Source organism: Vipera ursinii (genome assembly GCF_947247035.1).
Source record: "Vipera ursinii genome assembly, chromosome: 1".
Lineage (NCBI taxonomy): Eukaryota > Metazoa > Chordata > Lepidosauria > Squamata > Viperidae > Vipera > Vipera ursinii.
In genome coordinates, this window is record NC_139512.1 from 85,688,030 (window position 1) to 85,704,466 (window position 16,437).

The following is a 16,437-nucleotide window of genomic DNA, read 5'->3' on the forward strand; positions in this document are numbered from 1 at the left end:
TTCCTTTCCCCCCCCTCCCACACACACACACACACACACACGAAATTATATATATATATATATAATATTATATTATAATATTATATTATATTGTAATACATATATATATATGCACATATTCGTCTGTTTGTGTTTGCTTGGTTGTTTGTTTGTTTGTCTTCCCTGCACCCACCCCCACCCCCGCTCTTTGGGATCCAAGTCCGGGGCAGGAGTTTCGCCGGAGAAGGGTATTTTTAGCCGCTTGCCTCCCCTGGAACCACGTGTGCTGCCAGCGCTCTCTCTCTCAGGATGACTGGTCCCTGCCCGGCCTGCTGGCCAGCCTTGCTCCTGGGACTGCTGTCGCCCTGGCTGGCGGGGCGCTGCATGCCGGTCTTCGCCCAGCAGTACAACGAGAGCCTGGAGTGGCGCTGGGAGACTCTCTTCTCGCGCTCCATGGCCAGGCTTCCCCCGGGGGAAAGGCATTTGCTCAGCCGGGACGGGGACTATCTGCTGGGCATCAAGAGGCTGCGGCGCCTCTACTGCAACGTCGGCATCGGGTTTCACATCCAGGTCCTGCCGGACAGCCGGATCAACGGGATCCACGATGAAAATCGATACAGTAAGTCGGGCCGGCGCCCCGTTCGCCTTCGCCCACCTGCAGCCGCTCCGCCGAGACGACCCCAGAAGGGGCTCGCTAATTTAATATTTTTTTTAAAATTAATTTTAATTCCGTTTATATCCCGCCCTTCTCCGAAGACTCAGGGCGGCTTACAAGCTTAGCAGTAGCCTTCATTCTATGTATATGCCTGCTTATTAGGGCTTTCACACACACACACACACACACACCCAAGCGGCATTATTACAAAGTCAGCTTAATTGCCCCCAACAATCTGGGTCCTCATTTTGGATCCTAAGGCGGGGAAAGGGGCGAGGGAGTCGCTTCTTGTGGCCCGGGAAGCTGCCTTCTGGTCGCGGTGGACGGAGGAAGGCTCTCGGGGCGCCGACGATCGAGCCCGTCGCTCCGCTGCGCCAACGCCTGGCTGAGACGCGCTCGCCTAGGACAGGGGTCGGCAACCTCGGCTCTTTTATGACTCGTGGACTTCAACTCCCAGAATTCCTGAGCCAGCTATGCTGGCTCAGGAATTCTGGGAGTTGAAGTCCACGAGTCATAAAAGAGCCGAGGTTGCCGACCCCTGGCCTAGGAGGAAAGCCCCGCGCCCCCTTTTTCAGGGCAAGGCGCCAAACCTCTCCCCTTTCCCCGCTTCAGGCAAGCAGCCGCCAGGGTCAGAGCCGAACTCGAGCTCGGAAGGCAGAAGGACCGAGGGGGAGCTGCAGTAAAGCGGCCTCGGCTGCGGCAGGGGAACGAAAGGGTTAAACGCGGTGGGAAGCCCAGGTAGACCAAACGCGGAGAAAGCCGAAAAGGCCAGATAGGTTGGTTGGTGGTCGGATGCCTTTTTCTCCCGCGTGTTCTTGGCTTTTGCGGTGAGCTGCGCCAGGTAAGTCGGCGGGCGTCAGGCGAGGGATCCTGCATGGCGTTTTCCCGCTCTTTTTTTTTTCCCCTCCGCAGAAGGGATGGGGTTGGGTCTGAAGAGAAACGCAATGTGTGCGAAGGAGTGAAGGGATTATCTCGCGGTCTCTCGGGAATAAATAAGAGCTGCGATCAAAAAGCAAAGGGAACCTGGGTTTTTTTGGGGTGGTGGTGGTGGTGGTCCTCGAGATGGCCGAGGAAAACTGGGAAAGGTGGATTCTTGGAATAGAGTAGCCATTTATTACAGCAGAGAGAGCTATGGCTCAGCTGAAACGGTAGCCGAGTACGCTTGCTGTGCCAAGGAGTGTGGTATCCTCTTCGAAAGTGAGATTTCCCGATTTTCTGTTGGGTGATTGGACTTCACTGGCTGCTCCTTGTGCAGTTCAGCCCAAGAACAGAAGCAGAGTCACTTAGCCCTGACCCAGAAGTTCCACCAACCTGACCTTTTCCTCGAGGTTAATCAATTTAAAGCAGGACTTTATTTTTTTTTACTTTCTAAAGAAAATTAGACATTTTTCCTTAACAGCCTAGCTTTGGTTATGGGAAGCAGCTATTCTTAAACCCCACCCTGCTTTTGCCACAGGCTGATGAGTAGTTAATTTGGGAGTCAAGATCCCAAGCAGCTAGGATAGTTTAAAAGCATCTGTTCGTGACTTAACCCCGTGGCCCCATAGCTCTAATTCTAACTAACACCCAACTGAAACAATAGGACTGGGAGGAGGGGTTAAAGACTGCACCATGACAAACGTTTCATGTGTCCTAAAACATGCAAGTTACTTATTTTTAATTTGGGCAAGGTGGGGGATCTCTGCTAGCTCTTCAATCACAGCAGAAGGAGGACCTGAAGCATTTGCAAGCCAGCTATGTCAGACTCCAGCATCCCTTGTTACTAGCACTGCCAGCAGATTCATTTGTAGTTCCACCTATCTGGGAATTGCTAGGTTGAGAAGGCTGTTTTAAGCACTTTCTAAAAGGAATTATAGCAGGCAGTACATTGGCTGAGTTGGGCTGGAAGAGCCATTAATGAACATGCTAAGGAGTTAAACTAGATGACATTCATTCATTCATCCATTCATTTATTCAAAAATTAAAATGTTATGTGTTATATAATTATAAAAAAAATTAAGGGGGCAGGAATAATTAAAGCCTATTAAAAATTAGTTGGCAAAGGGAGGGCTCTCATGGCAACAATCAACCACAGGATTGTGTGCTCTGCAACTTTATTGAGGCAAGAGACTGTAGAGCAATATGTTGGGCATATCCTGAGCAGGGCCAGCTACTGGTCTGTATGACAGCCATTTTATAGAGATGTGTTATCATATGGAAAGTTGTCTGTGGAGAGTAGTTTGCTTATGTCGATACAATATACTCCTATTTTTGGGAGGGGGAAAAGAAATCAGTGATAACATTTGCATAATTCTCTATGGAAGTATGAGTAGGCTAAATTCATCCATTGTGTTAAGGCGGGGTATGTTTTGTCTCAATGTGTGAACCCACTTAGTGGTGGTTTGCAAATCATGATTTACAGTCAACATGCTTGAACCAGCCAGTTGTGGTTCACTTAATAAAACCTGATTAGATAATTCTGACAAGAACGCATAATGTGTTTTTAGAGCCTTCAGATTGCTTCTTTGCACACATATCAAAAATCTCAGTTTCTCATTGTTGTGAAGTGGCAAAGCACATATAGTATATAAACATAAAATATGTGGAACATAGTTAGTAATCAAAGAATAACTGGAAATTCTTCCCCTCAAAATTGCAATATCATGGAAATAGTAACATGTGGATCCCAGCTAAATGAGTAGTCAGTTCTGCACATCTTTATCCCACCCATTGCCACTCCCTACCAAAATGAGCTTGTCCCTGTTGGTACAATTTGAGAATCAAGTCAGTGAGAAGGGCCACACAAAACAAGAGGGTAGGAGATAGTTGACAATTACAGTACAAAGAAAATAGATGGTTTGGTTACTCAGAAGTGGTCATTACCTCCATTCTGTTAATTCCACCAGAACTGAACCAATATCATGGAAGGTTCTTGCTTATTCCATCACAAGTGACATTTAGTCTCAAGTTTCGGCAAGTTAGTTGTACATCATTCAATACCCAAATTTACACAGTGTTCTAGGAGAAAATTGTGCCAACAATATTCCATGTAAATATTTTATAATATGCGGGGGATTAAAAAAGACCTCCCACAGATAGCGAGATGGCAATATGGCAACTTGGGTAGCAGCCACAACAACTCTTAAGCATTATGAGTAAGCTGATGGGAAACAAAGCTTTCAATGCTTCAACCATTTATTCTAAGCTTGAGTGAATCAATCATCTGCAGGGAAGTTTTGAAAAGATTGGTGAAAAAGAACAATTGGTGAGACTGGCAATGGTTTTGGACTGGACCTACTGTTGGGGCTGGATGGTCCAACCTGTAAGATGGAGATTGCCCATTTCTGTTCTAGAGTAACCTGAAGCTCAGTGGAACTTTTCAGAATCTTAATAGCTTGATGTTTGCTTTCTAATATAGGTGTCTACACAGCCATAATACAAGATGTACATAAATATTCCTAATTTTTTTAAATAGCTGTTGCATGCCACAAGAGTAATCCTACTGGTATGGTTCTATTGACATATCTTAAAAAGTAATAGAATTAGTAGGATATTCTTTATTCAAATGGTTTATGATTGCATGTAATTCTATATTCATATCCTGATATTTTCTAATGCATTCTTCTTCTCTTAAAGGTTTGCTGGAAATCTCTCCAGTGGAACGAGGAGTGGTTAGCCTTTTTGGTGTTAAAAGTGGACTTTTTGTAGCAATGAACAGCAAAGGCAAACTCTATGGATCTGTAAGTAGCAGTTATGAAGGTGTTCAGCTAAAGACTTTTAGTCACCTTTTAAAAATAATGTGTATCAATGGTATTTTTATTTGATGAACACAATTGGCACTACAAGAAAGACAACTGTGTTTTAATATTGCAGGCTTTTAGTAGATAGATTGAATTGTTTGCTAAACCACTAAGAGGATAATTCTTTGATTGTCCCAGATGTGGACATTACAAATAGCTGTAGGAAATAAAGGGTACTTTATGATTAAAACATTTCTGTATTTGTAGGAGAAAATCACATTATCTGATAATCAAGAAAATGCTGTTTAATATACACATATATTTCCAAGTATTGCAGTCACCTAATTTGGGATGTCAAAGGACTGCACATATGTGTGTACACATAGGTTTGTAAACTGTAAGATAGAATATTGCTCTGAGACATTCAATTCTTGTAATTTTCTGCAATCTTCCAAGGTATTTGGATTTGTGAGTTGTGGTGGTGAGGGGGCACGAAGGGAGGCTCAGCCAATCTCAGTGTATTCATGGTTGTACTTTGACAATAAAGATTCATTCATTCATTCTTACTACTTTTCTAATGGCTGTGCTGGGTTCAGAAGTTTGGGAGCTGTAGTCCTAAAACAAATGGAATAGTTATTATGATTACTTTTTGTGTGTTTTATAACAGAATACGTTTTCCCCTTGTTCAATTTAAAGGGCAAAGTTTTGAGGGACTAGAAATGAAATGGCAAACACTAATAAAAAATAGGATGATGGGGTGTGGTGTTTTTTTTTTGTTCTGCTACAAAGCTTTATAAGACATAATTTCTGGAATTTAGCCAACTGTGTCACTATGTGATAAAAGCTAAGCAGTAATTTATAACAAAACTCAAAAACTAATTACATATGGATATATTCATGCACTGCCTAGTGGAAGAAAAGGACAGTTTAACTATGAGGGTAACAGTATACTTTAGATTCCTTTATTCTATACTGAATTTGTTTGAATCTATAAATCTAGAGCAAAAATGGTTGGAGAGCCATTTCAATTCTTGTAGCCTATTTAGTTCCTAAAAATAACACCAGTCTTTTTTTCCTCCTTTGGTCATTTCCAGCTGTCTTTCTATTGTAGTCACTCTGTTTATATGAACTGATGCAGGCAGAGATTTTTGCCAAAGAAAGAGTGTTTTCTTACTGTCTTGTCTAAAAGAAAGCGAGACTAAATCTTAAAGGTGTAAAAGGCATTATACAGTCAGATAAATTAAGACTTTGGACATAATAGTTTTTCCATTATTCATATCAATTTGCCACCAATTATCATTTTCTTTCTGCATTTTCTATATACTTATCATTTTTAAATAGCTAATCAAAAGATACATCCTTTGTTCTGTGTCATTCATGTAGATCTATCTATCTATCTATCTATCTATCTATCTATCTATCTATCTATCTATCTATCATCTGTCTATCTATCTATCAACTGTCTGTCTGTCTATCTATCATCTGTCTATCAACTGTCTGTCTGTCTATCATCTATCTATCTATCTATCTATCTATCTATCTATCTATCTATCTATCTGTCTATCTGTCTATCTGTCTATCTGTCTATCTATCTAGAATTAAGGTGTGTTTTGTTCCCTTCAGTTTGGGGCCAATAACAGAAAAACAATGCAAGACATTGTTTTTAAATACATTTTTGTTTTATTTGCTTAATGAAATAAAATGAGGTGGGCAAACTGTCTACTATCTACAGTAGTGGCCAAAATTATAAAAAATACCTTTTGGGAAAAGTGTACAGTAGAAATGCCACCTTTGGTTATGTTTCCACCAATTTTTCTTCTAATTTCTTTATAACTGTAGCCTTGTTCACTTAATAATACTATTTTACATTGCTTTCTGGGCAACCAATCAATTCTTTGCACCATTACTTTAATTTTATTACGTTTTACAAGCTCACTAAATGAAAGGGGGAAAAAATAACCCAACCAACTTGATAGCGATCACATAATACACTGACAAATGTCCTCCTCTCAGCTTCAAAACATGACATCAATAACTGAATCCTACTGTGATCTGATTGGCTCATTGCCAAAACAAGATGACACCTGATTGGCTCTCTAAAAACTCATGCTCATTGGCTACAATCAGATGAAGGAAAGCTATCTGATATCAACCTAAGCAAGCTGTGCCTCCTTTTTCTGGTTATTTGGCTATAACATTTCATAGAATACAGCGCAGATAATTGAACAAACTATGTTGCATTACATTGTTGATTAAATTATCTTTCCATTGATATATAATTTTATGGTACTACTCAAAAGAAAAGTGGTGTTATTAGCCATCAAACCTCAAAAATACACTTTCTGCAAAAGGTTTCCACAATTTTGGCCACTACTGTATCTATCTAGTCTAATCCTTCAGTTTCATTTAGAGAAAGTTGTTTTGTGTATTACAGCCTGAAGATATTACCCAAAGGCACTTTATTCTAAGATGGCAAACTTTTATTTAAGGCTCGGTATAAATAGTCATTGGACTGCATTCCAAACAAACAAACTAACAATCTGAAATACAGACAGAAGTTTCAAATGGTGGTAGACGATAATGGCTTGCCTTATTTTCTTACACTATCTCCCTCAAGCCAAAGGAATCTTCTATGTCAAGTCCTTTGGTTGTGGTATTTTGGATTACAACACAGTAATTAAACAATGGCAAATACCTGGTACTTGATGAGTTAGGTTTCCTTTACATAGGGAGCAAAAGAAAGCAGCATAGTAGACCCATAATACTATTCTTTCTTGTAGCTCTGCTAACTGCCATTGGACAGCTTATGTCAAAAAGTAGATAAAGTTAATTAGTTAATTAGCCATTGGATAATTTTCAGAATAATATAAGAATAATCATAACTTATATTAATCATGGGGACATGGTGGCTCAGTGGGTTAGGACGCTAAGCTTGTCGATCAGAAGATTGGCAGTTTGGCGGGTCGAATCCCGAGTGCCGCGTAACAGAGTGAGCGCCTGTTACTCGTCCCAGCTTCTGCCAACCTAGCAGTTCGAAAGCACGTAAAAATGCAAGTAGAAAAATAGGGACCACTACGGTGGGAAGGTAACAGCGTTCCGTGCGCCTTTGGCGTCTAGTCATGCCGGCCACATGACCACGGAGATGTCCTCGGACAAGCGCTGGCTCTTCGGCTTTGAAACGGAGATGAGCACCGGCCCCTAGAGTTGGAAATGACTAGCTCGCATGTGCGTGGGAGGGAACATTTACCTTTTACTATATTAATCATAATTTATATTAATCAGTAGGTGAGTGCTTAAGACTGATTTGCCACGTTTGACCCTTAAACAGCATTGCTGTTTTCTTTGTATGGGTATGCTTTATTCTGTGAATGGGGAAAGAATGTTCAGCAGTATGCAGTTCAGTTATGAGAAATATAATTTCTGTACTCAGAAAAACCAGATTCGCAGGTACAAATCTGGTGGTACCTGGCTTGGTAAGATGAAACTGATCATCCTGGTAGAGCACAGGTTAAACATGAGCCAGCAGCACGTTGCAGCTGCCAAAAGAGCCAATGAAATGCAGCAGAAGTATAGTACTGAGAACACAGGAAAGGATATTTGTGTTCTCTGCTGCGCTGGACAGCCCACACTTGAAATACTGTGTTCAGATTCAGTCACTGCAATACAAGAAAGCTATTGATGAAATGAAGAAAATGCAGAGAGGAGCAGCAAGGGGGCTTGGAGGATGAAACCTGTGGAAAAAACAGTTACAGGAAATGGATACATTTAACTAAAGAAGAAAAAAAATACGGGGAGAAATGAAAGCAACCTTTTTATACTTGAGAGTCAATGTATAAGGGAGATACTCCAGAGAACCCCAGGGTAGAAGCTTTACAGAAAAATAGTCAAACCTGGAATGTGGAGGAATTTCCTGGTGGCAAGAACTATTAAGCAACCTGCCTTCTGGAGTCATAGGTGATGTACCATTACAGGTTTTCAAGGTAAAGGTGCAATGCCATTTGTCTGAGATAATATGAGGATAGCTGCCCTGGGCAGGGGGCTGCACCCAGAAAACTTCCAAGGTCCCCATCAACCATGGGATTCAATGATGATGCATCCAAATCCAAAAGCTTACCTTGTGGAATACAGCAGTGGAAGAATCTTGGATACTTACTGTATATTGCTAGAGATGCTGACCAGAATAAGCAAATTTCTATACTGTATAAAAAAGTGGTTGTTTTTTTATTCATGCGTATAAGGCAGCACTGACATACATGAAAAGTACTGGTGACATAACAATTGCTCTTCTTCTGGAAACAAGCAATCACTTTATAAATCCCTTGTTTTTGTCCATTTCATCCATTTTTATTTGAGACGCAGTGGCTCAGTGGGTTAGGACACTGAACTTGTCGATCAGAAGATTGGCAGTTTGGTGGGTCGAATCCCGAGTGCCATGTAACAGAGTGAGCGCCTGTTACTTGTCCCAGCTTCTGCCGATCTAGCAGTTCGAAAGCACGTAAAAATGCAAGTAGAAAAATAGGGACCACTACGGTGGGAAGGTAACAGCGCTCCATGTGCCTTTGGCGTCTAGTCATGCCAGCCACATGACCACGGAGACATCCTCGGACAAGCGCTGGCTCTTCGGCTTTGAAACGGAGACGAGCACCGGCCCCTAGAGTTGGAAATGACTAGCACGCATGTGCGGGGGAATCTTTACCTTTACCTTTACTAAGATTGTATTCTTCCCTCCTGAAAGAGAAAAGCACAACTCACTGATATTTCTTACAAAGAAATGTTCTTTCATATTTTTTTTAAAATGTAAATGTTCTGCAGAGGAGGCAAGGCTATTGGGCGAGAAGAGAAAAGAAGGGAGTTGGAGTAAGGATAAAAACGGGAGAAAGAGAAGGCAGATAGAGAAAGTGAGATGAGGCCCGTTGAGAATAATTCAGAAAAAAGAACCTGATGGGAATATTTGGTAATGCCACCATGGAGGAATAGGTGAAGCTGAAAGAATTTGCTAGGATGGCCAAATTGACCTGTTTGAAGGCAATATCTATATTTATTGGTGACTGGAAACTCCTTATGGACTTTAGCATAAAACAAAAAAAAATGAACTTATGATCTATGGTTTTAATAATTAGCTAGACTAGATTATAGAAAGTAAATCATCTTGCTGTAACTTTAAAGAAAGGTAAACCTACAGCTGTAGTTACAACTCAAAAAGATTGTAAATCACGTCTTTATATCTTTCTGGTTTCTTTTCCATTTTTCTACTACTTTTCTATTTTCTCTCATTTCTTTTTCCTTCTTACTTAATTGTAGTTTCTATTAATTTTTAGCCCTGTTTTAATTTTTTTTAATAAAACTATATTTTTAAAAGAGAGAAAAAAGAACTTGTTGCTCCAGCATATACTGTAGCTCCCCATAATTTTCTTGGAGAAAATATAGCACTCGGGAGATAGTTCTCTTGTCTTCTTCAAATCATCCTTAATATAACATAAAGATGTGTCCCTCCCCCTTCATTTTTAAGGCAGCTGCCTGAAGATTTTCCATGCTTGAAAATATCTGAGGGCTTTACTGCTCTCTGTGTAAGAGGAGACCTTCCCCTGTATAGAAAAGTATATGCATCTACGTTCTTAAAACAGCCGATTCTCTGAGTTTCATATTAAAAGAGGGGAGGGGAAATCCCCTAACCTATGGAATATGTGTAAATAGTTGAGGCAAGGATGGGTCTACCTACCCTGATCTTTGTAGAGTAGATTCCATAGACATTCTATGTTTTAAATTTTTAATTGAATATATGTAAGATCAATTAATAAAACATGCTTTCAGTTTATTTGTCTTTGAGTTTTAATTTTCATTCTGCATTATATCTGTATTGTATTACTGTGAGCTTTAGGCACGTGCCAGCTTTAAAAGTTGGGGAGCCACTAAAAACAGTGGAATTACCTAGAATTTTTGAAGCAAATCCAAATTGACAGAAGGGGAGATGGATGGGAAAAAGAGAGAGAAGCTATAGGGCATGTACAGATTAGGTTGCCTTGAGCATTAATTTGAGTGGGAAGCAGGTAAGAACGGTGTACATGTTTTGGGATTCAGCCATATTTAGCCCCTGAAAGCTGGGAAATGCATTCATAAAATTATTTTGAAATGTTATTCAGAAGATGATGTGGATGGTTTATCCACAATCAGAAATAAAAGAGGGAATAATAATTGGTTGGGGGCAGGGCTTTTTTTGTCATAGAACGCTGAGAACGGAGTTCCGGCACCTTTTTTGGATGGAACCTTGTAGGGTAGGCAAGGCAGGCTGTATGACGTGTGAGTTCCGGCACCTTTTTCTTTTACAAAAAAAGCACTGGTTGGGGGGTATTGCAGTGTGTTACTGGGCTGCTTCAAGATTTTAGGAGTCTTCTTAGTGTAGGGGCCTTGTCATTTGTGGAATGTCATCACTCTAGAGAAGCATAAAATTAGGCTGATAAATTTTGTTTGGAAAAATAATGCTGCTCTTAGTCCCAAGAGTTTAACCAATGTAGAGGAAGACAAAGTGCTGAATCTGGCTTAAGTGAACAGTTTTGGACTTCTCTTCTTATTATTCCAGATCAAGGAACGGGCAGGAAGATAAGTACATGTAGTCCTTGACTTATGACCACACTTGAGCCCAAAATCTCTGTTGCTAAATGGGACAGTTGTTAAATGAATTTTGCCTCATTTTACAATCTTGCCACAGTTGTTAAGTGAATCACTGCAATTGTTAGCAACATGGTTGTTAAGTGAATTTGGCTTCTCCATTGACTTTGCTTGTCAGAACTTTGCAAAAGGTGATCACATGACCCTGAGCCATTGCAACCGTCATAAAGATGAGTCAGTTGCCAAGTGTTTGAATTTTGATTACAAGATCATTGGGCTGCTGCAACAGCTGTGTGAAAAATGGTCATAAGTCACTTTTCAGTGTCGCTGTACAGTAACTTTGAACGGTTACAAACTGTTGTAAGTCAAGGACTACCTGTATGTTTGAGCAATTATCATTGTGAATTTTGATGAGAATTGACATAAGCTGTACTGGCTGGTCTTGTGTGATTTGAAATATACAGTAACTGTTTCTCTGAACTCAATTTTTTTTCTCTCAAATACTAAAATGCAGGTCTTGATTGAAAAGAAATGTAAGAAGGCTGCATTTAAAAAGGAAAGTTTACATTTATACCAACTTCAGTATGAATTTTTGTATACATGTTTGGGCAGTGTATACATTTTTTTAAAAAATGAAATCTATGTAGCAATGAACAGAGACAAAACTAACATTCGGCTAATTATAATTTGAGTAAAACAGACATTTGTTTCTGTTGGAGAGTGATCTGCGTAACTAGAAAAGTATATTTCTGGGAAAAAGATAAAATCTTGCAGGATAAATACTGGGATGTATCTAGGAAGAGGAGATACTTGTGAAATTTGTGAAAACTGAGGATTTTAGAGAAACAAAGGAATGGAACCAAGGTGTGGGGTATATATCTGTGTGTGTGTGTGTGTGAGAGAGAGAGAGAGAGAGAGAGAAATTAGAGAAATTAGAGAGAAATTATATATATAATTAAAAGCCTTGACAAATTCTTAATATATATATATTATTATATATGTATATATAATATTATATATATATATATATATATATATATATATATATATATATATATATATATATATATATATATATATATATATACAGTCTGATTTTAACTCTTTCATCATTTATGTAAGACACTTCCCTACATCAAATTACCAAACTTGATGATTGATCAATCTAGGCCAGTATTGCTTTTCTTGATTAGACAAGATCCATCCTTAACCTATTGATGATACCAAAATTTCACTATGGTCTCTTTGGCAAATATTCCATCAAATATTCCATCATCAAAAAAAAAATCTTTGAAGACTTACATTCTCTAATTTTAAAATTTATTTGGCAAGGAAAGAAAGCTAGAATTAAATTGAAAATGTTACCAGAAGCTAAGGAAAATGGAGGTTTGGAAATTCAATTTTCCCATTTAATGAGGTCCTCGGATGGACTAGTAAATGTTGATCATAGTTTTTGTCTACCTCAGCCTTCTCCAATTCAATGTCTTCCATAAGTGTTGGATTACATTTTCTGGAAAGATGAAAGTTATGAGCCGAGGAGGTTCAGTAGTTAGAATGCAGTACTGCAGGCTACTTCTGCTGACTCCCGGCTGCCAGCAGTTTAGCAGTTCGAGTCTCACCGGCTCAAGGTTGACTCAGCCTTCCATCCTTTCGAGGTAGGTAAAATGAGGAGCCAGATTGTTGGGGGTAATATGCTGTCTCTGTAAACCGCTTAGAGAGAGGGCTGTAAAGCACTGTGAAGCGGTACATAAGTCTAAGTGCTATTGCTATTGCTATAGCCCAGGGGTGTCAAACTCTCAACATCACGTGATGTGTCACGATGTTTCGCAACTTTTTTTCCATTTCCAGCAATGGGGTGGGTGTGGTTTCGCCATGACGCATCCGGTCCGTGGGCCAGCAGTTTGACATCCCTGCTATAGACTATAAACTGGAAGGAACTAGGATGGAATAAAACCATCTGAAAGACTTTATGAAGCTAGAGTTGTATGATAAGGTTGAAAAGAGAACAAAAAAAAGGCAAGTGCTCAGGTGTATTTTTCTTGTACATGTATACAAAGACATTTTCTATATCTAACTTCTCCCTTACTCTCACTATCCTCTTCCCTTCCTCCCCCACTCTCATTTCAGAGCCATTTTGGTGATGAGTGTAAATTCAAAGAGATTCTGCTGCCAAACAACTACAACGCCTATGAATCCCAGATCTATCCTGGGATGTATATGGCCCTGAGCAAAAATGGAAGAACCAAGAAAGGCAACAAAGTGTCTCCCACCATGACAGTGACACATTTTCTTCCCAGGATTTGAGAATTATCCCTTCAGAGCTACCTCAGGGCAGATGGAAAAGGCAAGGCCCAACTGGGAGAATGGAAGACCGAGGGAGTGAAAATCTATGGTGCACTTTTCTTTGAGAGTTTTATGCAAGAGTAGATGTAACATATTTAAATTATTGATGTCTGTATATATTGCCAGAAAGTTATTTATAGTTCTGATGATTTTTTAAAAATTCCTAAAAGAAAAGAAATGAAAGAAAGATAGAACAGCCTTCTGCAAAACCAAACCTCCAACCTAAGCTATTCATTACACAGTGTAACAGTAGAAGACTCTTGCATTGTGGTTTATTTAATCTTATCTTTGTTTTGGGGTAAGTTATCACAGGTGTGCTGCTATTATGACTTTTTAAATGTGAAATCTGATTCCTATATGTGTTGCACTGTTCTGTGCATTGTACAATGTTTGTTAGTGGACATTAATTTTTTTTGTTTTTTTAAAGAAACACATTGTTTTTAGCCAGTTATGACTGACAGCAAAAGTTTTAGTCCATCCAAAAGTTTTAGTCCATCCAAAAGAGGCTAGCCAAATCTTCCTCGGTTCTGATGCCAGCTTATAGGAACGTACAGCTTCTCCGATCTCCTTTTATGTAGTGTCCTTAGTTCATAGAAATGGTGTCAATTTACTTCTGCTACAGAAACTGCAGCATTGATGCACGCCCTGTAATACTCTTTTTAGCTGTGCTACAGTTGAACTCTGAACCTCCCTGCAGTCAATCCCTCTGGGGCCTGTAGAGCAGAATCCACCTGCAAAGTGGATTCTGGAAGTTGCACGGCAGGAGTTCATAGTGAATTGTGCTTAGATAGATCCTTTTAAACTTCTAGACTTAAATTTTCAGCATTGTGAGACTGAGGATTATCACGTTAGTATAAGGTAACATTTGGACATTTTTACTCACCGTTTAGCTTAGGTAGAGCGTGGTCATTTTCTTCTTTCAGCCAGTCACACTTGGGAATAGGTTACAGTGAATAACCTTTGTGTTAAAGACCACAAAACCATATTTTAAATGAAGTGATATTACAGGTAGTTCTTGACTGACAACCACGGTTGGCACTGGAACTTCTGTCGCTAAGCAATGCGATCATTAAGTGAGCCATCGTACGACTGCGTCCGATCTGACAACCTTTTTTTTTTGCCAGAGTCATTAAGTAAATCACACATTAAGAAAATCCAGTTTGACTTTGCTTGATGGAAGGCAGCTGGGAAGGTCACATATGGCAATCACATGACCCCAGGATGTGCATGCTGGTTGTCAAGAACCTGAATTACGATCACGTGACTGTTGGGATGCTGCAATATTCATAAAGGCAAGAACCCAGTTATAAGTCACAGTTGCTGTTAGAACTTGGAAAGGTTGCTAAACAAATGATCCTAAATTAAGTACTACCAAATGCACGATTTTAGTAATATTTGAAAAATCTCTCCCTGTGGGGCCAGATTTCCACATAGTTGTAAGCCACTATTTTTCAGAAGTGCTATTCAAATGAGCATATTTGGCTTTTCCTTTCAATGAGCTGTCTAACAAACCAGGTGGTGTCATCTATGTTTTTTCTTTCTGCTGTGCATGTTGAATCAGGAACTCTCACGTTCTCTGAGTTCTTCTCAGATAGGAACAAGCCAAGGTTCCTGCTTCACATATCACCATGAACAAACCGTGGACGACCTATTTTAATTTTGTTCACCTTCCTTTAAAATTTGTTAGCAACTGTTTCCATAAATGTTACAATATATCAAAAACCGGCTTATCATGCAATTCTGCAGTACAGAATCCGATCGCTAGTTGAAGTCAATCTTTTTCCGGCTGGGGTTGGAGGCAGATAAACATAGGTAAGGCTACTGAGGATTGCAGGAATAAACTATTTAGCCTTTTAAAAATGGAGGTTGCTTTTTAAATATGAAAAAGTATGTTAAACCTATTAGGGGTTTAATAGATCTGGTATATTTTTGTTTTGCTTAAAAAAAAAGTGGGCAATCCCATCATCATAATTCAGTGGTTTCAACCATGCAGTCTTGGGCTGCAAAATAGGTGTATTTCTATGGTAGAAGTCCTGTCCAGCTACCAATGCCTTTGCCATAAGGATTCTTGCTGGGACATGATTTTTATAGCATGTCCCAATAGCAGTTCACTACAAAGTAATAATAACTTTAATTAAACATTTGTACTGTAAATGGTTTATAGGTTGTAGTTTTCTCATTTCATTCCCTGAAATAATGATGCTTTAATATCTACCTCACTCAATTATTCTGGAAGCCAGTTTTTTTTTTTACAAGACCAGCAGGGAAGGGGCGTTCATGTTTTCTCCTTACCCTGCTTATAATTCCAGTGTGGGAGGGGGGCATCCCAATCCCCCCTTTTTTCCATATGTAGTCAAAAGAATTCCAGATAGTGTTGGTTACATCCAATTTGAGCCTTGTCACGTTTGTGCTATCTTTACCCAGTGATTTACTTTTAGTAAGGATAATCATGGTGAAAATATTTGCAGACAGCTGTCAGGCTGCAGCACTATATGCTCATCCAGTAACCTTATATTTTTCTTTATATATTTTGTGAATGTAAACCATGTCTTTAAAGCAAAGAATGAACCAGCAGGTTTAAGAAGGATGATGGGGGGATGGAAAGGATGAGCAAAAAAGGAGGGTAACTCTTAGGCAAGGTTTAATGGTTTCTTTTAATGGAAGTAGGGCTTTGGAAGCTAATCATAGGCTTCATCTAACAGATATATTGGAAACATTGCCTAGGGCTTTGTCACGTTGTAGAAGAAAGGTCTCAAAATCATAATGGGAGCTGAAGGCAGATATTGGTAAGGGCTTACCATGAAATGAAGCACTGGAATTATTAGGATAAGTACTCAGCTATCTGGAGATTAGAGACACCAACATAATATTTTGCTGCTATGCAGGTAGAGTACCTGCTGTGAAGATTTAGAAATGAACTCAGTGATTTTATCTGGGAAGGGCTACTTTAGACAACAACCCTTCACTTATTTCTATTTATTTCAATGGGATTTCTTTCAGTACATCTTTTCCCCCCACCTCACCTACCAAGCCTATTTGGAGCACTCCCAGATCAGGCACCTGATTACAATGTGTCTCATTCTTTGGCACAAATGAAGAATAGGAAGCTGACTTATATCAACTCTTGTTCTACCT

At 39.6% G+C, this 16,437-nt stretch overlaps 1 protein-coding gene across 1 annotated transcript; it reads left to right on the forward strand.

The window, feature by feature from the left end:
• Window positions 1-288: 288 nt before the first annotated feature.
• On the forward strand, window positions 289-13,263 carry FGF4 (fibroblast growth factor 4; the record flags this gene model as incomplete). The annotated part of the gene is made up of 3 exons (XM_083358293.1): window positions 289-598; window positions 4,250-4,353; window positions 13,087-13,263. The coding sequence occupies 3 exons, from the start codon at window positions 289-291 to the stop codon at window positions 13,261-13,263; spliced, it is 591 nt and encodes a 196-aa protein (XP_083214419.1).
• Window positions 13,264-16,437: the final 3,174 nt, after the last annotated feature.